Raw genomic sequence first — 26,585 nt, 5'->3', positions numbered from 1 at the left:
CACATACGCTGCACTGAAATGGCTTCTCGTCACTGTGTATAACAAGGTGCTTCTGTTTACCAAAGAGTGTTTTGAATCTTAAATCACAGTGGTTGCATTTGTAGGGTTTTTCGTCACTGTGACATTGGTAATGTTTAGACAGATGAGTAGATGATTTAAACCCCTTTCCACATAACAAGCATATGTGTGGTTATTCGCCCGTGTGCACCCGTTTATGTCTGTTCAGAGTAGAGATATCCTTGTAACATTTTCCACAATCAGGACATTTACAAGGCTTTTCGTCACTGTGTACAGTTTCATGCCGCTTTAGTTTATTCCTTGCTTTGAATGACATGCCGCACAAATCACATTTAAATGGCCTTTCATCTCTATGGGTTTTTCTGATGTGTTGTCCCAAATTCACAGAAGTTTTAAAGAACTTTTCACAAAGGTTACACTGAAAAGGCCTTTCATCAGTGTGAGTTCTCTGATGCTGCTAAGCCTCTGCTGCAGTTTTAAAGCGCTTCTCACATTTCTCACAACTGAAAGGTCGTTCATCACTATGAACTCTATTGTGATTTCTAAGCATAGCTGCCGTTCTAAAACCCTTTCCACACAATGTACATGTAAATGGTGTTTCTTTACTGTGTGTTAGAATATGTTGTTTTAAATACTTTGCTCTCATAAAAGCACTTTCACACTGGGTGCATTTAAAAGGTCGATCACGTTCAGTGTGTGTTTTCTTGTGTTCCTTCACATCTGCAAATCGTTTAAAGCATTTTTCACGCTAAGTGCATTTAAATGTTTTTTTCACTGTTGACCACTTGGTGATTTGCAAGTGTTTTCGGGACTTTTAAAGTATTTGCCATACTGGTCGCCGGCACTGTAAAGGCTTCACATTACGTATGAACAGTAGATTTTATATGTCACCACAGCTTGTCAGGTGTCTTTAAGCCCTTGTTGCACGAATTGCATTTAAAAAGCTTTTCTTTACTGTGTGCACTGGCGAAATAACCTGACACGAAATTTAATTACAGTTATAGCGTTTTCCTTTTATGTTAGATGAAGAATCGCTTTCAAACTTGGCTTCTTTCTGTCTGCCTGGAAAATTTGCCTGCATTGAGGAAAAAAACTGGCCATTGATTTTACAATTTATAGTTTAACTTGTAACAAAATTAATTTATTGGTGAACAAGAATGTGCTAAATTGATAAGTGCATAGCATTATTACTTGTTATTCCATCCAATACAGAAAATATGTTAAATAAAACTACCAAAGATTGCTACTTTTTGAAGTTGCCAAAGTTTCTCTTACCAGGGGCGGATCCAGGGGGGGGTGGATTGGGTGGCTAGCCACCCCCCTTGATCCACAAGAAAAAAGAAAATGAACACAAAAGGGTAAGGCGAAAAAAAGTGTTAACCTTTTTAGCCAGTTTTCTTACTGTTTTCTTTGCATGAATTAAAATCGAACAAAGCGATTTCACAAGCAAAGCATTGACTCGCCAAGTCGTCTCCAGGAAACTTTGCCAGGGCTAAAAATTTCCACGCTCGTAAGTAAACAAAACGACGCATATCTGGTCTTTCGTGACAGTTCGTAAGTTCAACTTCAAATTTCAATCACTGTTCTTAAGAACTAGAGTTTCTGTCCCAAATATAATTCAATGTTAAACAAGGTAAGTTGAGGAAAGGATAGTTTTGTCAAATTATCAAGAAAAAACAGCGGTTTAATAGCTTAATTGAAAGATGTTTAAAGCTGCTCAGAAATCACGTCTAAGAGGCTTCAACTTTTCAAAATTTTCTGGGGGAGCATACCCCCCGACCCCCCTAGGGGCATGGAGTTTGCGGCCCATAATAATTTGGCACAAAATAATTTGGACTCCCACTTTAAAAATCTTGCCCTAAAGCCTGATAACCCCCCCCCCCCCTACATAGAAAAGGGGCTTAAACAAGTTAGTAAACAAAAAAAATTGTCAGCAGCCACCCCCCTTTGAAAAATCCTGGATCCGCCCCTGTTTACGGTTCTCGCTGCGAGAAACAAACTACTGTGCCTGACGTCAGCTTTACAGACACACTGCTTGTGACCATTCACCATGTACGGCTAAGTCGCTAAACCTTTCGTCACCCATCGGGAGCCAAGCCACGTCTTCAGACGCAGGGCGGATGAGAATGAGCACTCGGCAGCGGCGCTTGTAGCAGGATTTTATACAGCAAGCGGCGTACAGATAGTTTGGAATTCCTGAACGAGCTTCTTCGCTAGTTCTGGAACCTTTGTCACCGCTTACAGAATGTCGTCAACAAACACGACATCTCCTCCTCCCTCAACATAACTTCCAAAACACTTAGCTGGCAGGGTGGCGACTCAGAGTCATCACCATTAGCAGCTTTAACCAAGAGGGTCTCCATCTGGGCGTAGGAGCTCATGCTCCTCTGGTTACAGCGCCGGTGATCTTTTTAAAGTGATCTTTGGCAGTTTGGAGACACCAACACCAACCAACCTCCAGTCTGGCTAGATTGCGTCGCTTTCTTGGAACCGTTGGCTAATCTAGGTTCGTAAGGAGATTTTTGATTGGAATACTTTTGAAAAAGCTCGTGACCCTTCTTGACATTTAAACTATACAGTCCTATACCCGCGGGATCTAAAGGACTTGATTCTCTAGGGGGTGGGGGGTGGGGGGGGGGGCTTATTAGAACACACACTCCCTTGGCTGACTTCGTACTCAGATGTGATAACGAAAATAAAATCAGCCGACACAAATCACGGAAGTTGCTATTCATAGCCAGGAGCCCTGGGACGTTTTTTTTTTCGGGTGAGATGTCAGCACGCAGGCTGCTAGAAGCCTGCGTTGCAGACTAGCCAGGGTTTAGTTAGTCTGTAACGCAGGCTAGCTAGCTAGCCATACAAGGCTAACTTGTTATTAACAATGACAAAAACTTACATATAGCAGTGAAACTAGTGTAAACGCCTTCCTTTGCTCTCTTTATTGTTTCAAAAAACCTGGAAGGAGACTTTCGCGTGACTAGCGTGACTCTTAATTCAAATAAGTTTGGTAAGTCACGCAACGTCTGTTTCTCTGCAACACGGGGATGACTGGGGACGAGTCTGGCGGATGGGCGGAAAATTCTTTGATTCCAGGAAAGCTTCTCGTTTGTTTGTCTTGTTTACTGCCTTTTGGGTGATAAACAAACTAACTAAAAGCTCAAAAGATTAATCAGTGTAGTAACAAAGATGTAACTTGCCGTCTTCACGTGTGTTCGGTAAAAAGTTTAGCTGTTCTCTGTAAAACTTCCTGCTTGTGTCAGAATTCAAGAAAGTCAAGACTCGAGAGAAGGTAAGCTTCAGTAAAGCTTTCGTTTTGTTGATCGTGTCGATCGTGGGTTTAAACTTTTCTATGTTTAGTTCACAGAAAGTTCCCCCTTTTCTCTCTGAAGTAACAAGCTCTTTTGTTACTAGACGTATCTTAGATTACAACTACGCAGTTTTAACATAAAATCAAACAACAAGCACTTTCACTTTCGACTTATCTGCATAATAATAAAAATGTGCGCCATTTGAAAGTTTCTCTGTTGCTGTGTTGCGAATTATGCAGTGAAATTTGGTTGGGTTTCTTGTTAACCGTTGAATTATGTGTAAACGGTTTTTGTGTTAATGCTGTCAATTTACATCGAAGAATCATACGGTAATCTGAAATAATTTGCAGACCTCTCAACCTCAAAGCACTGGAAATCTGGAGATGGAGGTCAAAAAATCTGGAGATTTCAGTAAAAACCGGGAGATTGATAAACTGACAGATTAAAATAACTTAAAGAGTCCTAAAACCAGGCTCTAATCAAATGACTTGTTACTCTGTTTACCGTGAGATTTCTGTTTCTCATCGTGAGATTGAAGTGAAAACCGTGAGTCTCACGACAAAATCGTGAGACTTGAGAGGTCTGAATTTGATCAAATAATTGGCTCTTCATAGATGAGATGAGGCTGAGTATGATATTCATAAGAATTATGCAGATCGATCGAGGAAGGTGTTATGGCTGAGGCGGAAAACAACCCTCAGAGATCTGCATTATTTTTCATATCATTTAAAGTATTTCCAGAGCTTCAAATGCACAAAATTAATTTAATAAGGTTTTGACAGTAGGCGAAGTACACAATATACAACAAATTTTGCTTTTAAATTTGATTTAACCTTTATAACTCGGTTACCTTCATTAAATTCCTTGTCCTTTATAATTGTAGTAAAGCCAAATCTGATGGCACAAAGTGAAGTTTTCGAGTACAGGTTTCCATCGTTCTTGCTCATTTCCACGAAGGATATTCGTAAAACTTCTCCACTGTGGCTGGATCAGGGATTTTTTTCCTCTTGAAGATAACCTCTCAAAATTGATTGACTCGCCTTTGTTGCTTTTTTCGTCTGAAAATTGTCCTCGTCTTCTAATAATTTGAAAATTTTCTGTTCAACATACTGCACAAATCTCGCCATTTTCCTGCATTTTAAGATGTTCTGCATCAGAGCCATTGTTGCGTGATATCAGCAATCCTTGGGAGCTATCCTTTTGGGGCAGGACGATAAAATGATGTTAATCGTCGTATAATAGGACTTCCAAATTTGGTCGGCACCACCCGGTGAGCTGAAATTAACTGGCAATTGAAACTGGAAAGCAAATCAAAACGTGAGAAAATATTTTAAATAAATAATAATTATATTTATATGGCGCAAATTAGCATGTAAATATGAACAAATGCACCTAACCATTGACTCAGTAAATGAGCATCAGACCATGTCACTTGAATAGTCTTATACCTCACACCCAGACTACTTTTCATCTTGGAATAACAAAAGGTCTTGCTCCTCTGATGGTTCTCAGTAATAATAATAAGAAAATAGGTAGTGCATGGCCTTTGAAATTTAGCCGGAGAATACTATGTAGTAGAAGGAGAATTCTCCGATCTCCGATGCCTAATGAACACCCTGGCATTTGAATATAATTATGTATATAGGTATAGTTTGCTTCATAGAAATCACTGTTAATCGATATGTTTTTGTTCTCCACAGTTTACTTGACTTATTGTAATCGATCAGATGACGGATGCTAGCTAGAAATGTCCTGTTGTCTGTTGTGTGATAGTCTTGCCTGAATCAGCAGGCGTCTATTGTGGTGATCTAGCAGGTAATTATAATTTAAAGACTACATGTATGTAACCTGAATACTGATATATGATACATGTGTAAGTGCAAATAGAAACAATCAGCACTCAAGCTAGGTATATGTTGCAGTTAATTTTTGATCTCAGTTAATTCCTTATTTTAACTTGTTAGTTTTTTGTGGTTACATCAGTAATCGTACTATGCCATCGGGTCTATTAGTAAGTCTGTCAGTTTTTTCATGGGAATAACTGCTAACCGCCACATTGTCAGTACTCTTTTTTAGTGGAAGAAGAAGAAGGGCTGAGCCCGAAACATGTGAAAGGCACTAATACTCATTTAGTAAAAACTCTGTTTTTATTTTTTGTACCCCTACAAGTGCCAGGCAGTATACAGAATTTTTTTCTTTTTACTGCGTTGTCAGAGCGTTGTCAGAACATATACGACATTGCAGGCTCATTTTCCCATGTCCTTTACTCACCCATGGTTGACCAAACAAAAATATGGCATCTGTTGTAGGCTCTTTCGAGGCAATGTTTTTTCTCTGTTAACGATTTAAGACATCTTTTGAAGTCTAGAATTGAAGGAAATGAATCTGGAGAATACTCAATGGCAGAAACAAGTGGACATCGGGTCTTTAAGTCTTCGGTTCCGTGTCGTTTGTCAAGGAAGAAGTTTGTCTGTGACCAGACCCAGACCTCCACTCAGTCAGGCTTGAAATCACGCATTATGTTTAGAAGCTACAAATCAGTTATAAATGGGAAATTTTCTTACACTTTGGTCTTTACAAAAATTGTTTGCGTGAAATATTCAATTTTGAAGCGTTTGACTCATGTAAAATACTAAATTTTCATGCTTTAAAAGAGAAATATATTTCAGCGGGCTAGAATCTGTAATTAAATGCCCATACGTTAGTGTCAAAGAATGTGCTGACATATATGACAAGTTTCACTTTTGATCAGCTTAAGACCTCGAGTCACGTAATGTTTTAAAGCTATTAATTATCAGCTACCTTTCAAATCTTTGTGAATCCTTTAATTTGGTCTTCACTTAACAAATTTAGCTAGTGTGAAGTATTTTGAAGCGTTTAAACAAAAGAAATCACTAATTTGAATTAACGGGCCAAAATTAACATTTATTTAAACACCATTATGTTAGTATCCTGGAATGTGCTGGCGTTGCAAATTTCACTTTCACATAGCATTGACGACGATTGGCCAGAATCATGCAATGTTTTGATCAAAGCTTTAAATCTGCTACACATATAAATGTAAACTAAACAAATCCTTTGGTCTTAACCTAGCATGCTAAGTGTGAAATGTTTGACTTTTTAGCTTTATGTATTTTTGAAGCTGTGTCATCTAGAGGATTTCTGAAATCTGAATGAAAACCACTGAGACTGACTGTAAGGTTTACGTCAAATAATTTTATGTAAATATGCCAAATTGTGCATATTGGCAAATCCTGCTGGGAATTCTAAAGGGTTGACGAAAAAATGAAAGATCCGAACAGGAGGGGGGTTAACGATTATGGAATTCTGAGGGCATGGGGGACTATGCATTTTGGAATTACTGTACCAAGGGCAAGGGGGGCTAAAATATGGAAGCCATCTGTGGTACATGTATGGTATGGATATTTTCTGGAATCGCCCATTTTCTGGTCGGATATGAGCAAAAGCTGCTCCAAGCTACTGGAAACGCCATCTGCAATGTGAAAGTATGCTTTTCTTTCCACTAGTATCGCTTTTTGGATGAGAAAGTGCCTTTAGTTACCACATGTACAGTGTGAAGATTGTAATATTTTACTCTACATGTATTAACTGTTTGCTACACCCATAAAAATTAATATCAAACGTCTAAGAATTGTACTTTATATTACTCCCACATTACTTTAATTTTTCATGCAGCATTGCATTGTAGTTCATTTCGTGTGATTTATATGCAGAATGTAGTTCAAATGTACAATGTAGCGCGGTACTGATAGACAGACTCAATGCTGTATATTAACTAGTAATAACCAAAGGTTAGAAAATGCAGACGAGGACAATACGTGGTGTTTTTGTGTAAAAAGGGTCGAAGGTATAGTCAGTGAGGGATGCTCAGTACTTATAAAGCTGTGAAATATAATTCTAGGGCACCTCTCTTCCTCTCCCAACCCCCCCCCCCCCCCATATATTCACTGTTAACATTTATTTTCTCCAGTATATATTTGGTACTGCTCAAGGTTGAAAATAATGTGTTTCAACCTGCCAAACGTCAAAAAATTGCTGTTTCTGCTATCTCTTATTTTAACCTCTTAAAATTATACTCAACAGAAGCATATCACCTATAGAAGCATATCACCATAGGTGATACAATAATATCTAACCCTCTAGGCACATGTACGCATTGCAGACCTATGTGTTTAGTAAGCTCAATGCGTTTGAAATCGAGTTGAAAGCAGTGAGGGCGCAAGTTCAAGGGCCAGGCTAGCCTGAATTTCAGACATCCCTCTCTGGTCGCCTACTTCTGAGAAGGGACGTCTGAACAAATCTGGCCCTAATGCCGCCCGGTGACGTCACTACACTTTGGTTCAATTCATGCGGAAAAGTTTTTGTCGACGCCATGAATTTGTGAAAGAAAAGTATGAAATTATATAAAATATAAAATTGGTATAAAATTGTTTTAGTAGTAAACTGTTGAAAACTTGAGACAAATTGATGAGATTTTAATTGACTGCAGGCTATATTCTTTACGGAACCGATTTAATCTGAACTGATTTGCTTTACCTAGCGATTAAAATATAATATGTTACGCAGCGGACAAATACAACACACTTGTGAGTACTTAAATGAATCCATTTAGACAGTTACAGAGGCATCAAGAAACGGAATTCAATACAATAATATCCTACTTGACCGTGGACACTGAGTTCAGAAATCACTGGCTCGTTGAGGCTGCAGGACATAAGCGTTAAGCTGCTTTGTTGACAAAACAAGAATACGTATAAATGTGGCAAAACACTGCATGTCGAAGCGACGAATGCCGCCAACTTAAAACCTACCGGTTTCCATTACTATTCCACATCTGTACGTAAACTAAAAAAAGTAATAAACTCAAAGTAAATGACTGGTAAATTCATTTCTGATAAGGTGAACTCTTTCGAACTCTTTGCAAACGTTTCCAGCTGTTTCCAAATTACAATCCTCGCGCGTTAAAATTCAGTCATAATTTAACATAATTATGCAAATAATTTTCAAATCAACCAATCAAAATCACTACCCGGTTTTCGGGTAGTGACGTCACCGGACGGCATAAGGGCCAGATTTGTTCTGACGTCCCCTCTCGGGAGTAGGCGACCAGAGAGAGGGAGGTCTGAAATTCAGGCTAGGCACAGGCGGGCAAGCACACGATCTTTTTTTTATTATTTTTTCCCTCAAACGTGTTTTTCCCCCCCATAAAAGGCTAAAACGTGCTTCCCATTGATTATAATTTTACTCAATATGAATATTGCAATGGGTCTGCAATGAATGTAATGCGCTTGCCTTGAGTCCGTGTTATATCTCGTAAGAACGACACTATACGCTTTCTAGGTAATGTTCTGAAACAATTCTAATACGAAGTCCGATATCTGCCATATTTGTTGACTATTTATGTGAAAAGAACATGGTAGGTGTTGTCTTCTTCGGTTGCACTGTCGGCTCGCATCAAATCTCAAATGAAGTTTGTCGAAACAGGTTTTCATCGCTTGCTGTTCTTTTGACATCATACTGAGAATTGCGTATTCTTTAAAACTGTTTCTTTCCATTTGCAAACTTTTAAATGGACGTTAACACTCCAATGATGCGAAACTTTGGCTTTGAAAATTGAGTACACTGGCCAACACGGTGGCCATCTTTAAAAAATTCTTGTCATTCCATTCATTCTTAGTGGAAGTCCACATTCTTGGTGAAAGTTCACAAAATCGGGAAAGGATCTGGCTACATACATGCCGCGCATGCGTAATAGCAACGTTGAGATTAGGATTGCGGGCTCCTCTGGTGTGGGCCTGTTTTTAGATACTGAACACAAAACTTTCAGTGGAGCCATAAAAGTGACGTCGACTCATCTTGGTGATCGACCTCTATAATTTGGACAACTTTCTAATAAAGACACTTACCCGGTAATTTTCAGCTCTGTCCCTTCAATGTCTCTATTAGAGAGGTTCAACTGTGCATGTGTTAAAGGTAATTCACGTGAAATAGTACTTCTCATAGATTTCCAACCAAACTTTGACGGTTGGTTGTCTTTAAGGGAAATTAAATTTTGAAATAAAAAGGGGGGTCACCGTATTCGTTTAATGAAGACCTTGTATATACCACATATAATTCCTTAATAATTCCTTTGCAAGTACTGGCAAAGTACACTTTTTCGGTGCTAATGTATTATTCTGACATAGAAATTGATCTGTATTCATTTTATAGAAAGAATTTGAACGCTACTCTCGAACTAAGAGAAAAAAAATGATTGGCCGTTCCGAGGTTGCGCAGGGGACTGGGGCGAGCTTCAAATCTTAAGTAATCGATAATCTGACACCACCACATAAAAGATCACGGAGAGATTGGTCATTTGACCAAGTTTCATGCTTTCAAGATGAACAGAAACGAAGTTATGGACCTTGAAACATGGTTTAAAATCCATACAAACGTCTCTAATTGTAAGCCAGCGTCCCCCAAAACCATATAAACTCTTAAAATTTTTATCCATTTTGTGACAGCCGTAAAATCCTGCCAAAGACCCATTATTTGAAAGAAACTAAGATGAAAAACACTATGTTTGCCCATTTTTAAGAGTGTCACAAAAATCATAAAAAATTTAAGAGTTTATATGGTTTTGGGGGACGCTGTCTCAAAATAAGAGACGTTTGTATGGATTTTTAACCATGTTTCAAGGCCCATAACTTCGTCTCTGTTCATCCTAAAAGCGTCAAACTTGGTCAAATGACCAATCTCACCGAGTTCTGCTATGTGATGGAGTCAGATTATCGATTGCTTAAAATTAAAAACTCGCCCCAGTCCCCTGCGCAACCTCGGAACGGCGAATAGGTCTCCGTACTCGTTTAAGAGAAAATGGCTTGTCCCTCTTAGATCGATCAGCAGAACCGAATTGGACTTCTCTGTATGAAAGCAGAACCCTCTAGCAGGCTAAATAGGACTGGGAACTAACTACAGGAATAAATATTGGAACAAAGATCAAGTTTACCTCAACAAGAATTTGCCGTGAAGAACACAAAGCAAAATACTCCTGGGAAGTTAGAAAGGACTAACACAAAGTATTTAGAATCAAATTATATTTGATGGGTTCTATTAGATTAAGTAAACAGGCATCTATACATTCTTTTAATACGAACAATTACGAGATGGCATTTGGCCTTGTTCGCTGGCGAGAAGTACATGTATCCTTTATCGTATATCGCAATATACACTGTACATGCATGTATCCTATAAAATTATCATATATCCTATTTGTTTGGCGTAAATATTTGCATGCATGGTGTGCCATTTAGTTTTAAAGCAACAAGTCAATCATCCCATGGGCTCATATTCTGGGGCACAGTTACCACTAATTCAGATTCACCTCCCATGTCTTTCAAACAACCTGCCCATATTTACACTAATATACCAACTTAGGTATAAGGTGCAAGTACTTGAAACACACCATATTTTATTGATAACAAAACAGTTTGCAGGTGCAATTCTTCACTGTTTTGATACAATTATAGTTTTGTTCTGTTAGACAAATATTTAACAATTATTCCATGAGTGCGCATTGGATATGTGATGGTAGATATCCAAAAAAGCGCGTAGCGCCAAGTTGGCTATAATGATCTCATATCCAACAAGCGTGAGTAGAATAATTGTTTTATTAAATTAAAAACGCCCAAAGAATTGCAATATTTGAGCTTCCGGTCAGCTGTTTTCGTTGATGCGTATTGGCTACCATATTTGTGGTCAATGGTATATGAGCTCATATACCATTGCCTGTTAACCAATCAAAACTCAGGAATTGCAATATACCATTGCTAGTTTTTAATAATGAATGATATCTCACTTTTTGATGCTGCCAAATAACGTCCTTTTATTATTTTTGTTTAGTGATTTTGGCACTGCTCAAAATGGTCTCAGTTAAATCTCCTGATGAGAAATGAATCATGGAGAGTTGTTCAGGAATGCACTTGGAAGCAAAACCAGGAGAGAAGCGGAAAGGGAGAAAAAACAAGATGAGTTAGCAGTGTGTCGGATCAGAAGAAGTGAAGACGGTCAAAACTCACAAATTCTCGGTTATGGCTTTCTGGTCAAAAACCTGCAGATTAAGCCAAGCTATTGTCCCGATTTCTGTCTCATATCAAGCGACAAAGTCTTTCCCAGGGATGACTTCAAGATTGCAGAAAGTTATTACTTGGAGTTTAAGAAGTTAAAGTCAAACAAGGTGAAGACAGTTCAATTAAGGGACATTGTTGTCAAGTCAACCAGCATCCATCGAATTTCCGGCTTGGCTGTAATTCACATCAACCCCCCTGAGAAATGCAGCGCAAAAAAACGTATTTTTAAGTATCGACCATTTGAAGTCACCAAACGAGGAAGGCAACCTGATGTCATATTGCGTTGTTATTTCCTCAATGAATCAGGCGCAGCAAAATTATTTGATGTGAAACAACGAAAACAACAACAACAGAAATGGAAGACAATGAAACAATCAGATGTCCCAGGGCAGTACAACCTTCCAGAAGTCGATGAAACTGACGTTACTTGTGAGGGGGATCTGGCTGTCATCTTAAAGCATAGTAACGACAAATTTGCGGTTGTTGGTGCTTTAACTTTTAAAGATGATGATCACAAAAAGATATCTCCTGTGTTTTTTGATAAACCACTCTTTCCAGGTGAGAACCATGCAATGTTAACTGTGTCAAAATTGTTGCAACCATTTTATTTCCCTTCTCAAACTCTTCATTTATCAAGCAGCTGTAATCATGCCCATTTTGTAGTTTAATTAATTTCCGAATTAATTACAATAGGACGATGATGTTTCTTTCAAAAGATGTTGACAAAATGTTCACTTTTCATTGTCGCTGCTCATTAACCAAATTATGGCAACCTTTTTCTGTAAATAAATGATTATGTTTAGATACATAGTGCACTTATGGAATCATATTTAAATTCAAACTTTCTCCTGCTTATTGTCACCAACTTTGTTTTTACTTTCTTTGTTATTTATTTAGTATTTTACTTCATTCATTTAGTATTATTAATTACATTGTACTGTATATTAGTCACCTTTGTCCAACAAAAACCCTGCTTATTTCCCATGCTTCCTATCAATTTGACAAGGTTTCTTTTTTTTCAGACATTTCAGCAGCAGAGGAAAGTTCAAGGAGGGAGTCACCATGTTCAAGTGACCATCCAGATACTGAACAAAGCAGGATTGCAGGTAATTTTTTTAGGAGCAATACAATCAGACAAGCTGAGTTCACCCCAAGTGTAAACTTGAAAATTTAAAATCGAATACCTGACTCCAGTGCTTCAAGCTCAAGTTTTTCGGAAGTCGCCCTTTGTCGACTTCCTTTTGTAAAATGGTCGCCACTAGAAAAAATTGGTCCCCAAAAGCAAAAACGTTTTAGAAGAAGACACTTCATGTCGCTTTACATATAGTAATACTGCTGACCATGATGAGCCGAATAGAAATTGTTCGGTGAACGTTTCGACGCGGTAATTTTCGCTTGCATTCCAAAGTTTTTTGGTTGTGAATAGTAAATAAATGATAAGAGAAACAGGTAAGGAAGATAAACATGCAAAACAAGTTAATTCTCGTGCAGTACAGTAAAATAATAGAAACATAAATGTGGTGTTCAAATTAATGGCGGCTCCACGATCCGAAGACATCAAACAGCAAGATGCACGACTGAAATAGTTGTAATGGAAAATTTTGTGATGAAATTGCTTAGTAATTATACTGCAAAAACAAATGATGTCTAGCCAGCCCTTTACACTGCACTGGTCGCCAAATTGGCGATCTGTTTGGAACATTTAGTCGCCAAATTTTTTTTTCACTCGCCATGGCGACCAAAATGGTCGCAGCTTGAAGCGCTGAACTCCCACCGAGATTCCCAGCGATATCCCACCAAGATCCCGCTTTATTTTTAAAAGGGTAATAACATTTACAGCTATGGTATGATTTTCCATGCTTCCTATCAATTTAACAAGGTTTCTTTCTTGCAGACATTTCAGCAGCAGAAGGGAATTCAAGAAGAGATTTGCTATGTTCAAGTTACCAACCAGATACTGAACAAAGCAGGATTGCAGGTAATATTTTTAGTGGCAATAGCATCAGACTAGCTAAGTTCACCCCAAGGTGTAAGCTAAAAATTTTGTAACGAATACAGGGTTCAAATAATTAATATTTTTCAGACAGTTCTCGGTCATGTTGACAAGCCAAACAGATTTTAGCTCGGTCGCATGTAGTTGTACATGTAACTGACCGATCAAAATATTAAAAGTAGCAATTTTAAAGTACCACTCATGTTCATTCATTAGATCATCTTCGTTTGCTTGGCATAAAATAATTCACGTTTTCTTCACTGTTTTGGCTGCAATTTCTTGAATAGATTACATCTTAATGCCCTTGTAAGATGTGATAGGGACATGTAGTTAACACTAAATATACAGTTAAATCGCGATAAATTGATCCCTCAGTAACTTGAACCTCCCGGTAACTCAAACCTTTTTGTCTCGTGACATTCTACAGGGGGGAAAGGAGCATTCCATGCGTGTTTGCTTTCTGAGGCCGCCGAATTTTCCCGCCATGTCAATATTTTTCCCGCCATGTCAACATTTGCTTTGTGAGGCCGTGGAATTTTCCCGCCATTTGTTTTGTGATCTGAGGCCGCCAGAATTTCATATCAAAGAACAGATAATGTTTCTTTACAAAGGTCGCAACTAACGCGCTGGTTTATCAAACAGTAGGTTAGGAGTATTTATTGTAAAGGGCTATTATGTAAAAATACAGGCACGCTAAAAAGAGATGGCGTTTTTTCTGAACTTGCAGCAAACGAGCAAATTTTAAGTGGTCCAACAGGCAATAAAAATGGAACAGAAATAAGGCCCCTTTTAGCTGGCAACAGTGCCTATCCGCTAACGAACTGGCTAGTGAAACCCTACCCGGACAGAGGACGCCTGACTCAGGAGCAGAGAAAGTTTAAAACCTAAATTTCGGTGCGCTACGATCTGTAGTGGAACGAGCATTTGGCATGTTGAAAGTTCGTTGGAGAATTGTGTTGAAAAAGGTTGAACAAAAAACGAGCATCCTAAAAAAGACTATGATTGCTACGTGACTTTTGCAAAACATTTGTATTGAAAGGGGTGACCTTTGTGGCATGAATAACAACAATTTAATAACAGAAGATAAACGATTCGATAAAGACAATTATTTTGATGCCAAATCTTTAAAAATGTCAACTGTGGCGTTTGTTTGTTCCATTTGCTGCTCTGGGCGTCACGGAACATTTCAGCCGATCGTTCAAATCTTGCGTTGTGCTGTTCCATACTTTTTCCCACATTTCAAAAAAGAACTCTGCCAGTCTGGAGTCGTACTTTCTTGCCTTTCTTTTTTCAGGCGGTTCTGATTCATCGAGAGAAACATTTACACTTTCGATTTGCAAAGCCTCGTTTACACTCGGCTCTGAGGTAAAGGTAGAACTCAATGTATGACCGAAAGAGGGAAATTATATTTGAGGAGTTTTCTTAGGATTGAAGAGCAGAAATGTCAATCTAAAGCGCAAAACATACATTGTTTTGTATTTTTTTGACCCGAAGATTGACCTGAGTCAAGAGGCACTACATGTAGGTTCATATATCCTGCTGTGAATTCCACGCTACAATGAACACAACTTTTATAGACGACAACAACAGCCTTTTCAGTAGATGAATGAAACTCTAGATGTGACGCATTTTTTTTTTCTTTAAATTAGCTGTACGCTTTTCAATTTTGGATATATTTGAGCTGCAGTCAGCAGTTATCAAGAAAAATACAGACATGTTTTACGTTCTTAAAATAACATTCTAACCTTTGCGACAAGATTGTACTGAAAATTAATGAAATTAATTGTAACTCAAGCAGAAAACGCGTAAAAGAAGAATGAAATACACCAGGTTATTACAAACGCACAATACAATGTACTAACCGAAAGAGAGAAATTATATTGATGAGTTTTAGAACGGATCTGAAAAGCAGAAGTGTCTAATAATCAACAAGATGTCAGTAGATAGACCTGCCTGTAAAGTTTTCGTTGTCGTTGTTGTGCATATAACGCTAGTATACCGCAACTTAAATTGAGCGAGAAAAGCAGTTTTTAACATGAAGCTCTAAAATCTCTTTGGAGTGTCTTGTCTTGTGGTCGCTTGTAAAGTTTTGATTTGTGCAATTGTAAGATGTATCAGAATAACAGCTTTACTTTGCCAATTTAAAGAATAGCGTGCTTTCATTTGATATCTATTATTTTATCTTGAGAGTTTTGGAAAGTAGTTGAAAATCATTTCTGTTTACAACGCGTAGGAAAATGGTGCAGGTTTCAACAGGATATTTACTGTTACAACTGTATTTATAGAGATTACGGTCGTGGAATATAGCAGATATAGCTTTCATATCAACGTAACTAGTATACGATGTAAATATCAGTTGTTCGATCTGTAAGCATTGTTCTTATCTTTGTGTAGACAACTTTTTTTTTAATTAGCCGTGGGGTTAAAGAGGGATTGTAATCTAAGCAATTAGTTGGCGGTTCGGGATTGAATGTCAAAGTTAATTTTGCACACATAGCACATATCGTTTGAACAAAAGGTTTGAATCGTTTGAATCGTTAGTCGATTGAATACCCAACCATTTTAAAGTTATGACCAGTTATGGTACAGCGTAGCTCTGTGTAGAAGTTAAAGTCTCTCTTTAAAAGTGAGATTTGATAACGATTTTGTGCGAGTTAAACACTACTACATAGTTTATTGCGTACGTTCGCGCGGAATCACGTGTCAAGCAAGATCGAATGTTTCCTATTTAGCAGAACCTAGCAGAATATTTCATTCAGTAGATTTCATCCAATAACCCGTACGAAACATAAGCCGTTTATGCAGCGCTGTTTTAGCCACTCATGAGCGCTGCAACCAGCGCTGCGTGTAGGTTGCGCGAACGCTGTTTTCGTAGCGCTGCAGAAGTTTCGAAAAATGACTGCGTGAGTGCTGCAGGAGCGACGGTGAGCGCTGCTCGAGAGCTGCAGGAGAGCTGCTGATCATAACCCACACGAAGCCATGGGGTCGATAAAGCAGCTGTAAAGCAGCGCTTTGCAGCGTTACTTTAGGCTGCAAATACGACCGAAGCGCACGGCGCTTCCCTGATACACTCAGTGAGATACAAAATACATCACGCTAATATGACTATGCAAAATTTGCTAGCGCTAGAAAGACTACAAAGTTTTCTAACTAAAAGAAACGTACACAACAATCTATCTTAGTAAATCAACAAATCAAAACTTTATTTTCATTATCTTGAAGTCCAGCAATCGCACAGTCTATGATCTAGAGTCATCGCAAACAAAATTATGAGCTAATTAAGTTTTTATATCAGGTGGGTGTTATATGCTCGTGAGTTTTAATTATGAAATCAAACATACAAGGTTAAGTATAAACTACAACATCCATGTGATTTGGCAAAACTTCGAAATTTAAGTGGAAGTCCCGCTTAAAGCGGTCCTCTCGTCTTCGCGCCAAAAGAAAGTTTCCGTTTATTTTTTGCCTGTGTAAAGGCTTTGGTACACACATACAAAAAAGCAATAAATTATTTTATAGTTCTTTATTTTCGCTTTGCTACAGACCAAAATTGAATTTTAGCCGACATGGGGCCGCCAACGGTAGTCGAAGGGCTAAATTTCGACCATTTTGTGAAGCGCGCTATGTCCACAAAAATGTACTTGACGGAATATCATTTGGCACAAATTCTAAGACACCTTTATTTAGTTCACTGACGAAACGAGGAAAATTTTACGAAAATTCTAAGCATGCCAGCGCTTCTGAAATATACCATACTCTGAGGTCTTTATTCACACGTTAAAATTTAGGTAAATACAAGAGAATAAAACTCAAAAGTTTCAACATAAATTGGAGTAAAAAAGCACATCAATGTAATCTTCTTACCTCAATGAATCGTTTTATACTTTCAAACCGGTGGGTATCTCCTTGGATTGCACGCGAGAACAAATTAAAATCTGCCATATTCAGTGTGTTTACATAATTGTCGCTTCGTGCCAAAGCTCATTTGCATAACCTTGCAATCGATGAGAAAACTCCCTCCACCGTCCAAACTCGATTAAATACCTTTAGAATAAAAGGAAGTTGCTTCTTTTGATATTCCTATACCATACAAATCCAGCGCTGAGAAAAATTGCGTTGAAGATGACAAGAATACTCGCGGCGTGCGAGACTCCACAAAGTAAATATTGACGGTTAATTACACTGGTCGCACTTGTCCCATAATTTAAGTTCAATTCGCTCCCGTAGTATCTCTAGGGGAAGAAGAAGAGTCGAAATTCAGCCATTTAATAAATATAAAACGTGTTAAAACGACAAATTGAATTCTGACAACGGAAATCGATCATGCAAAGACAACTTATAACTTTACGACCAAAAGCATCACTTACAGGTTGCTTACTGAGGAAGCGTAGTCGCCAGATACAATCCACAAGTTTGAATAGAACTGTTTTATGTTATGAAGTGATGAAAAGGCATAAGCTTCAATTCATTCTTGATACGTTTGCTTTCGTAATCGGTCATTCGAAGCCACAATGGAAGGCTTGTGCTTCGGGATCCATCAACTTCATTTTTCCCCTTGCGACACGATGTCACACAACTGAATTGTGACGTGACTGGCTGATCAGAGGTCAAACTTTGGGGGTGGTGGGGAGGGGGTTGGGTTGTCGGTCGGTATTTACAGCAGGAGAAAACTTGAGGGATTGAAGAGATTTTTTCAAAGCAAGAGAAAACTCAGCAGTTGAAAGCATTTAAATGAATTTATGCTTTCCATTGGTCAACATTTTCTTTATTTTTCTTTGAATATGTTATTATGCCACTAAAAAAGTTCACTGCGACTTCAGCCAAACAAAATTATTAAACATAACTTGAATGAAGTAAAAGTACTTATGCCTAAATGGATATAGCGAAAAATCACTGATGAAAAACTCAGTGTTGGTTTGCGTTTGTACATCTATCCTGCTAGAAATGTTGTATTGCGTAGTAACCCGTCGCAAAACGAATGTCTGTTTGCCTTTGTCAAGTCCAAATATATCCATGCGACCCTCATATACTTGGAAAAGCCACAAATGAAGGGCGATAAAGGAAGGAGTGTAATTGGTATGACATTCTCTTCGAATTCTTGTGCATGAAAAGGAGTAAGAAACGCGTACGGGGAATAGAGACAAGTTTAGGGAATGGAAATGATTTAATGGAAAGGGAAGGTCATAAACGGGATACGTAATGAGAACTAAAAACAGTTCAACGGGCCGATTAGGAAATGAAAACGGGAACTGAAAAAGGTTTGAGAGAATCATTATATTTCCCCTCTGTAATGGCCCTAGATCACATATCGTAAAATTCCGGTTATAAGCCCTGGGCTTATACAACTTTGTAAGGGTTTTTTGGTGGGCTTATAAGTGAAGGAGCTTATATCCGGGAGGGCTTATATATAATTATAAGCGGGATAAAAAAACGTTCCGAAACGGGCCACGGGAGTGTTGATCGAAATACGTTTTTAAGTTAAAAACGCATAATAAAGCAACATTTAGCCCTGTTCAGTACTGTCATACGGCAGAGGGGGGCTTATAATCGGATGTATTTTTTTGTTTCCTGGTAGATGGGCCTATAACCGGGGGGCTTATAAGCGGAGGGGCTTATAACCGGAATTTTACGGTATGTACATGTCGTCAGTCCTGATTTCAATTCGCATTTTTTTAATTCCCTTTCAGCTTCTAAATTTTCCGCTGTCAAACGACTACGCTAATTAGATTTAGAAAGCACGAACTGTTCTTGCAAGCTTGCGGCTTGTTATCGGTAAAAAAAAATGCCTGTATGCTTTATGAACATCAAGGATGGAGGTGGGTGTGGGGATTAAACAAAGACCCAGGTGCAAGGATTTTTTTCGAGACTTGCAGCCAAATGAAGTAAAGGTACAGTTAATCAAGTAGAGGGCGAAGTCGATGACGACGATGACAGTCTCATCGAAGACGAAATTGTTTACCTTGATGACAAAGCCAGAGTGAAGCAGTAGAAGATATTGTCAGCCAAATGGAACTGGTCTTATGACGGTCATGATATTTGCGAGCATGCCAGACTCATGACACATTATCGAAATTCAATGTCACGACGCTAAAAGCCATGTGCGCTCACTTTGAACTTCCACACAAATCCAGAGATCTTAAGTCCTCCTTAGTGAACAAGGTAAAGGACATAGCATTTTTCATAATGCCCGTGCTCATTTGAAAAAAAAACTAGCAAACAAAGAGAGTAAAGACCTATAAAAAGGGACTGAACGAAGTTGTAAAGCAAGAAATTTCAAGAATGTGCACAAGATTATATATATTTTTTTCACAGATGCCCGTGACAGTAAGATAAAACACAACTAAGGGTAGCATTTTTTCATTTCAATATTGAAAACAGTTTAGCACACTCCGCCTTTTATCGGAACCTTTTCTTGGATTTTTTTTTTTTCTGTTCTGTCTTTTTGCGATTTGCTCCTAAATGCCCGACCACAGAGGTAAATTAGCAAAGGCACGTTACACTTGAGTGATACAAGGTGGAATAAGAAATAAGGAAAAAAGAAATATTTAGCGATAAAAACACGAGTCACTTATTAAAAATAAAAGATTATTTACTACTTCTGAGTTTTCTCTTGCTGTGAAAAAAGCTCTTTAATTACTCCTAATCTCGTACCCAGATCTTCTCAACCCCGGGAGAGAACATCTGGTAAAGTCGGATTTTGCTCGCGTCAAATGTGTCAGGAATCTGACACACGACGCGATTACGCATGCTCGGCAATTTAGTGGATGAAAAGCTCACTTGGCCGTTGTAAATAGTTCATGAACGTCTTTCCTATACAAGGAAAGTCAGGAAAGACAAGTGACACAATCTTGAGATAGAGTTGGTGAAGAAAAAAAGCCGCCACTCATGTTTTGCTGCTTAATTAAAACACTCAACCCAGCCTTCAACGGCAGGGAAAGGCGCGCACTAAGTTTGACGCGTACATGCTAGCTGTACGCGTCAGATTTTCAAAGCTCTTTACCCATCTTTTTACCCACGAATATCGTCTTTTTAAAACATTTTGTACTGACAAGCTTGAACTACAAACTGTACCTGTAGTTTATTCGCATTACTAACGTTCAAAACACGAACGCGTTTTCAGAAAAACCTTCAAATACGAATATTTTCTTACTAGCTAACGTACGGTGCGCGCGTGCGAAACAAAATTTGCATCATCCGCGCGCAAATGCGGAAGCTGTGAAAAAAGCTCTTCAACCCCTCAAGTTTTCTCCTGCTGTAAATACCGACCGACAACCCAACCCCCTCCCCACCACCCCCAAAGTTTGACCTCTGATCAGCCAGTCACGTCACAATTCAGTTGTGTGACATCGTGTCGCAAGGGGAAAAATGAAGTTGATGGAAGCACAAGCCTTCCATTGTGGCTTCGAATGACCGATTACGAAAGCAAACGTATCAAGAATGAATGGAAGCTTATGCCCTTTCATCACTTCATAACATAAAACAGTTCTATTCAAACTTGTGGATTGTATCTGGCGACTACGCTTCCTCAGTAAGCAACCTGCGTGAAGAAAGCGTGAAGAAAGCACATGGAAGTCATAGTATAAGTATACAGTAGAATGTATGCTTAGTGAACCAAAGTGCAATACAGCGTTTTTCCACAGCTAACTATTGGAGTCCTATAACTGTTCAACGGCCAGATGCTGAAGTGTACTTTGAATTTTGTTTTTTACATGATGTTACATACACGCTTTTCAATTTTCGATATCTTTGCAAGCAATAAATAGACATGAAAAGCGATCTCTTTTTTAAATAACCGGCACGCATACATGCATGCACAGGCGATGATTGCATTTTTTTATTCATTTTAATTTTTATTTGCCTTGACTACAAAACGAACCTCCAATACATTACAAACTTACAGTATGATAAGATAAATACATTAAATCATTATGAACTTCGTCATTTAGCAACAGAAAGGCCCAGGATTGATTTCCACACCTAGTCGATACTGATACACAGCATATAGGCGTTGCGTCACCGCCTAATAAACTCTAAAAAGTGACAAGAGACACTAAGCCGACATATAATGGCATAGATCACGGCGAATATGACCGGAAAAGCTTAAATTGTGCCTCTCGTGTTACTGTCAATCACTTTCAAAGCTTCTGGGTTGAAAACTAGGCTTTCTGTTAGAGTATGTAACATACTACGCTATCATATACATGAATTTATGAAAACCAGGTCAAAGAAAAGTCTCCTCGGTCTCTTTGGTCATGTAGCTTTGGGGCTTAAGTAGGCTTAAAAGAAGGCCTTGAAACAGAAAAAAAAAACATGATAAACAGCGCGAAAGGGTTAATAAGTCAAAGGAGACGAGAAAAAAAAATGACATTTCTTTTAGTTTTTATATCGTCTACTTTCGAGATAGTTTCTGGCCAGAAAAAAACGTTTTCGACGGATTTCGCACCAAGCGCTGAAAATAACGTTGACCCCTTTTTCAAAAAATCAGACATATATTTTTAGTTGGATTTTGAGCCTTTCGCGTGAGAACCTTTTGTAGTTGGAATTGGAATAAACCTTTGTTTAATCTTTAACTGTGAAATCGTGAAGTTCAGCGCAAGCATTCACGACAAAGGTTTCTGAATTGACAAGTGAATCAAGAGTTTCGTATATCGTGTTGTGAATGTCACAACTTTTATCGAGCGACAAAAGTAGCTTTAGTTTTAGTTCAAATTTTAGGGGTGAGGAGTCTAAATGTTTCTTTATGTTAGATGCACGCTTTTTAATTTTCGATATCTTTACAAGCAATAAATAGACGTGGAAAGCCGTCTATTTTCAAATAAATTAAACTCTGAAAAGAGTCACGAGACACTAAGCCCAGAGGGCTTTTGATTTGATTCCCCTTCAGGTCATTTTCTTATTTTACCCTCAATAACTCGAACTCCCGATATCTCAACCCTTTTTCGATTTCCCTTGAAGGTTCGAGTTATCGGCAGTCGACTGTAGATTGGTATCAAAAATTTTATTTAATGTTCTTGTCATCAGTTATCATTTTAAAAGACATGTACACCTGTATTTAACCTGTCAAAATGGCCGGCAAACCGAAACTCTGTCCAGACAAATTGTTATCTTGACCAGGCGTGGTCCGCTGAATGGCTGTTATTTTGAGCCCTGCGAATATCCACATAAAAAGAATATGAAGGTGCCAGAGGCTTAAGAAGAAATTGTCATAAATGAGGCTTGAGGACTGTGTCATTTGCTCCTGGAGCATGCTGCGGGAGCTTGCTCCATATTATGGTAAATACAACGAGCATTTTCAAGTTTGCTTAATTCACCCTGGGATCTTGCCTGGGGGATCTTGCTCCCAAATATTTAACGAGCCCTATATATTGGATAACATTTTGCGGGGTGAAAATTCTCTGCCCCACAATGCACGGAGGAGCTTTGCTGCCACAGCATATGCAAACACAATTACATTCAGTACAATACAAATTTAATTTCTTGTTTTTATTATGCAGAACCCTTTGACCTTAAGGAATGCCAAAGGCAGCTACAGGATATTTACAATACCACAAGTAAGGTTAAAATCATCCCATGGGACTCAGAGTCTGCCGTTCATATTACTGAGATATACACACAGCTATCTTGGGTTAAAGATGACAGAAAGGCTAGTGGAGTGACAAAAGAGAGACTTGAAGACTACACCGACATATTCAAGGGCGATAAACATTATCCCAAGCCTAGACGTATCTTGGTATATGGCCGGCCAGGAATCGGAAAAACTGTTTTCACCCAGAAAACTACTTTCGATTGGTCAAAACAGAAAAACGAAGCCTTCAGAAAGTTTGATCTTGTGCTTCTAATTAAGCTGCGAGATGTCTGTGATTTGCAAGACATTCGTGCTATTTTATCGGCTTCTGAGCTGCTGGCAAGTGATGGCATGATTTCAGATGATAACCTGTATGACTACATCCTTAAGAATCAGGAAAAAGTGTTGCTCATTTTGGATGGCTATGATGAATACAGTGCAGGAACATCATCGCCTGTTGTTGACATCTGGGAGGGCAGACTATTGAGAGATTGTCACGTCATTATGACAACGCGGGAACTGAAATCTGGCAAGTTAACAAGACATAGCCATGTCCAGTTTGAAATAAATGGGTTTGATAGCGTGGATAAAATAAAACAGTTTGCAGGAAAGATTCTAAAGGATGAAAAAGATGTTGAAGAGTTTGTAGAAGACTTGAAAGAAAAAGGTCTCAAAGACATAGCAGAAATACCTCTTCTGCTGTTAATGCTGTGTGTTCTCTGGAACAATAAAGCCGATCTTACAGGACTGCCAAAATCACGGGCCAACATTTACACAAATTTTATCCAGACGTTATTGAATCACATGAGCGAAAAACGTGCTGATTCAGAACACACTGAAAAGTTTGATGTCTACAAAGAAACGTTCTGTCAATTAGGAAAGCTCGCGTTCGATGCACTTTTGCGAGATAATCTCTTTTTGCATTTTTCTGAACTACCCGTCGACGATCCTTTAATTACAAGATTAATCGAAGCGGGACTTTTCCAAATTCTAAATCTCAAAAGTTTGAATCCCGGGAAAGGTATTTTCTTTATCCATAAATCCATACAAGAGTTCCTTGCCGCCGTTTATCTCAAGGAGGAGTTGTTAAAAGAACAAAGTGCAAGCTGTCTGTGCGAAATTGACTCGTTTGAAAAGATTGTCAAGATGATTGAAGTTCTAAAATTTGCCTGTGAGCTGTCAGCAGAAGCTGTATGCAATGTCGTAAGTCATCTGGGGATAGTAGGAAAAAAGGAAGGTCTGACAGAGTACAACTTCACTGAGACACCTTCTATTTGGGATTTGTCAGAGCGGGAAAGACAGTTTCTTACTCTTATTTCACGCACCTTCTTTTCCTCTGCAGCCGAGAAGAGACGAGAACTCTTCTCCGTGTTTCTGTCTTACGTTGGAGGTGTTTTATTAATTGATTCCGACCAGCTGCGTAGTGTTGCCAACGAACACTTGCTGAAATCTGCCGAGGCACTAGAGTTTATTTTCTTCGATCCTGAGTCCTTTTTTTATAATGACAAGCATTCAGAAAAAAGTTATCATGATTTGATCACTGTAGTGGAAGATGTAAATGCAGTTGTTGTCAGCTGTTCGGGTGAAAAGAAAGCTTCAGATTTTCTTAAAAAGTATCCGTGCTATCCAGTAAATGAGTTTTCCCTAAAGAAGGAAGGGACGAAAATGAACATCTATATGACTGAGATCAGAGAAGACAAGGACTTCCCTTTCCTCACTGAAATGCTAAAGGAGCTTATTTCATCACCAGAGTCTACTCAGGAGAAGCCAGTTGGTGACCAGTCAAATGAACAAGACAACAGAACTGCTTTGTGTTTGACTGACAACAATGATAGTACCACTTATACACCTCGACATTACTTGTCCTTTGTCAGCGATATTTCTTTTTATGACATAGAAAGCCAAGAGATGGAGACGCTAATTGAGGTTTTACCATTTGTGACTTCTCCAAAATCGATACAGATCATTGGTAAAGCTGCAGGTGCTCCTGAGTTGGCTGAGACCCTCACAGAGACCCTGGTCTCGCGTATTAACTTTACAAACAGACTTGAGGAATTAGAACTTCAGGGTATCAATTTGACAGCCAAGGCTGCTGCTGTCATCTTCAGATCTCTGCTTCAGTCTTCTAACTTGTATCTGCTCGACTTGTCATCTAACCCTCTTGGTGAAGCAGTAAGTGATCTCACACGACATCTCAGCTGTGTTCCTCACCTGAGGTGCCTGCACCTTGAAGATGTTAAGATGACAGCGATGGAAGTGAATGATTTGACTGAAGCTGTACGTCACAGCAAGATCACCCGCTTTCTGCTATCATACCACGTAAGTTTTGTGATTTTTGTTGCTGTCTGTTTCGACTGGTTGCCTTTATACTGAATACTACTGAGCTCGATTTCCTGATTAATTTTCTTTCCGTTTTTTTGCTGCACAAACGCGAGATTTCGTTTGACTGTAAAAGACGACAAACTTTAGTGCGTAAAAAGCGATGTGAATCAGTTCAAATTATTTTTTGTTAGTAATAATTCAAACACGAAAATTTAATTTTACTTATAATCTCTCTTAGTTCCTTGCCTCCGGGTGGGGGATAGGGCCGGATAGCGGGATATAATATCTATAGTAGTTTCACTGCTTACATTGTTGTGGCTCGGTTGTAAACTTTTTTGTTTTGCTTGTGCGGTGCTTTGCAGTTGTAATGCTTGTCTGAGTGTCATTTCTATGTTGTCTTGCTTGGCGTTTTTTAGACTTGCCACAAGTCGACCTCACGAATTTTCACAGTAGTTTTCACAGTAAATAAGGCGTTTTTAATTCTCTGTGGCATGCAATGTCTTTTATTTGTTCATCCAGGTACAGCATTTCAAGTGAATTATCTTTACTTTCTGTACGACGCTTTATTAAAGTGTCTTAGCTGTTTCGCAACGGAAAGCTAACGGGCGTGCACAGTTTAAGTTTGTGTCCGTTTCTGTTTGTGTTTTCCACTTGGAGTGATAGTAACTACAATTCATCAATGATAATTAGACAATACATGTTCAATGTTTGCGAAAAGCAGCTCACAAATGTGAAACAGCAGTGCAAAATTAAATACCATTCCAAAGGAAATCGCACAGTGAAAATGTTTCGCTTTTCGGATGCAAATAAATTTAAGGGAAAGGACTATTCAGGTGAAAGGGTACGAGTTCTGACGCTCTGAAAAGACAAACTAGAGTGTGTGCTTTATACTTTGTTAAAATCAATCATTTTGTAAAATGTTTCAATAAATAAATCAATTTTAAATTAAGAAACGAAGGAACCCATTTGAAAGAAGCTTGATTGCGTTAGAAGAACCTTGTATTGATAAACTATGGAAATTTTATTCATGCTCGTTATTTCAAATAACACCCAAACTCCTGTGAATGATATTAAAAGTTTTTCTGGTCAAAATGCGATACAAGATAAAATCTGATGCTGAAGTAAATCATTTATTACTGCAGTATACTGAGCTTAGATAGCGTGACAATTCTTTGCTACATTGGTGAAACACGAATTTACCTAAATTTCCTTTGTGAGCTCCAGGAAGGCGGCTGTAGTTGAACAGACAATTC

General features: G+C 38.5%; 1 protein-coding gene and 1 long non-coding RNA gene across 2 annotated transcripts; both read left to right on the top strand.

Annotated features, from left to right (window-relative positions):
• Positions 1 to 1,997: 1,997 nt before the first annotated feature.
• On the top strand, positions 1,998 to 10,614 carry LOC144652688 (uncharacterized). Its single transcript, XR_013570599.1, has 3 exons — positions 1,998 to 3,307; positions 5,027 to 5,141; positions 10,221 to 10,614. It is a non-coding gene; the product is annotated as an uncharacterized LOC144652688 (long non-coding RNA).
• Positions 10,615 to 11,824: 1,210 nt separating this feature from the next.
• On the top strand, positions 11,825 to 23,106 carry LOC144652658 (uncharacterized). Its single transcript, XM_078512738.1, has 4 exons — positions 11,825 to 12,013; positions 12,478 to 12,561; positions 13,350 to 13,433; positions 22,940 to 23,106. The coding sequence occupies exons 1-4, from the start codon at positions 11,960 to 11,962 to the stop codon at positions 23,099 to 23,101; spliced, it is 384 nt and encodes a 127-aa protein (XP_078368864.1). The 5' UTR covers positions 11,825 to 11,959; the 3' UTR covers positions 23,102 to 23,106.
• Positions 23,107 to 26,585: the final 3,479 nt, after the last annotated feature.

This window comes from Oculina patagonica, chromosome 4 (assembly GCF_052425735.1).
Source record: "Oculina patagonica isolate OP01 chromosome 4, crgOcupat, whole genome shotgun sequence".
In the NCBI taxonomy this organism is placed as follows: domain Eukaryota; kingdom Metazoa; phylum Cnidaria; class Anthozoa; order Scleractinia; family Oculinidae; genus Oculina; species Oculina patagonica.
This window is presented reverse-complemented; position numbering and strand designations above follow the sequence as displayed.

Bases quoted from the DNA above. Each gene is read 5' to 3' on its own strand.
- LOC144652658 (XM_078512738.1), top strand. From the start codon at position 11,960: ATGATGATCACAAAAAGATATCTCCTGTGTTTTTTGATAAACCACTCT. The intron at 12,562-13,349 runs GTAATTTTTTTA...TCTTTCTTGCAG, and splicing joins TGAACAAAGCAGGATTGCAG to ACATTTCAGCAGCAGAAGGG. The intron at 13,434-22,939 runs GTAATATTTTTA...TTTATTATGCAG, and splicing joins TGAACAAAGCAGGATTGCAG to AACCCTTTGACCTTAAGGAA.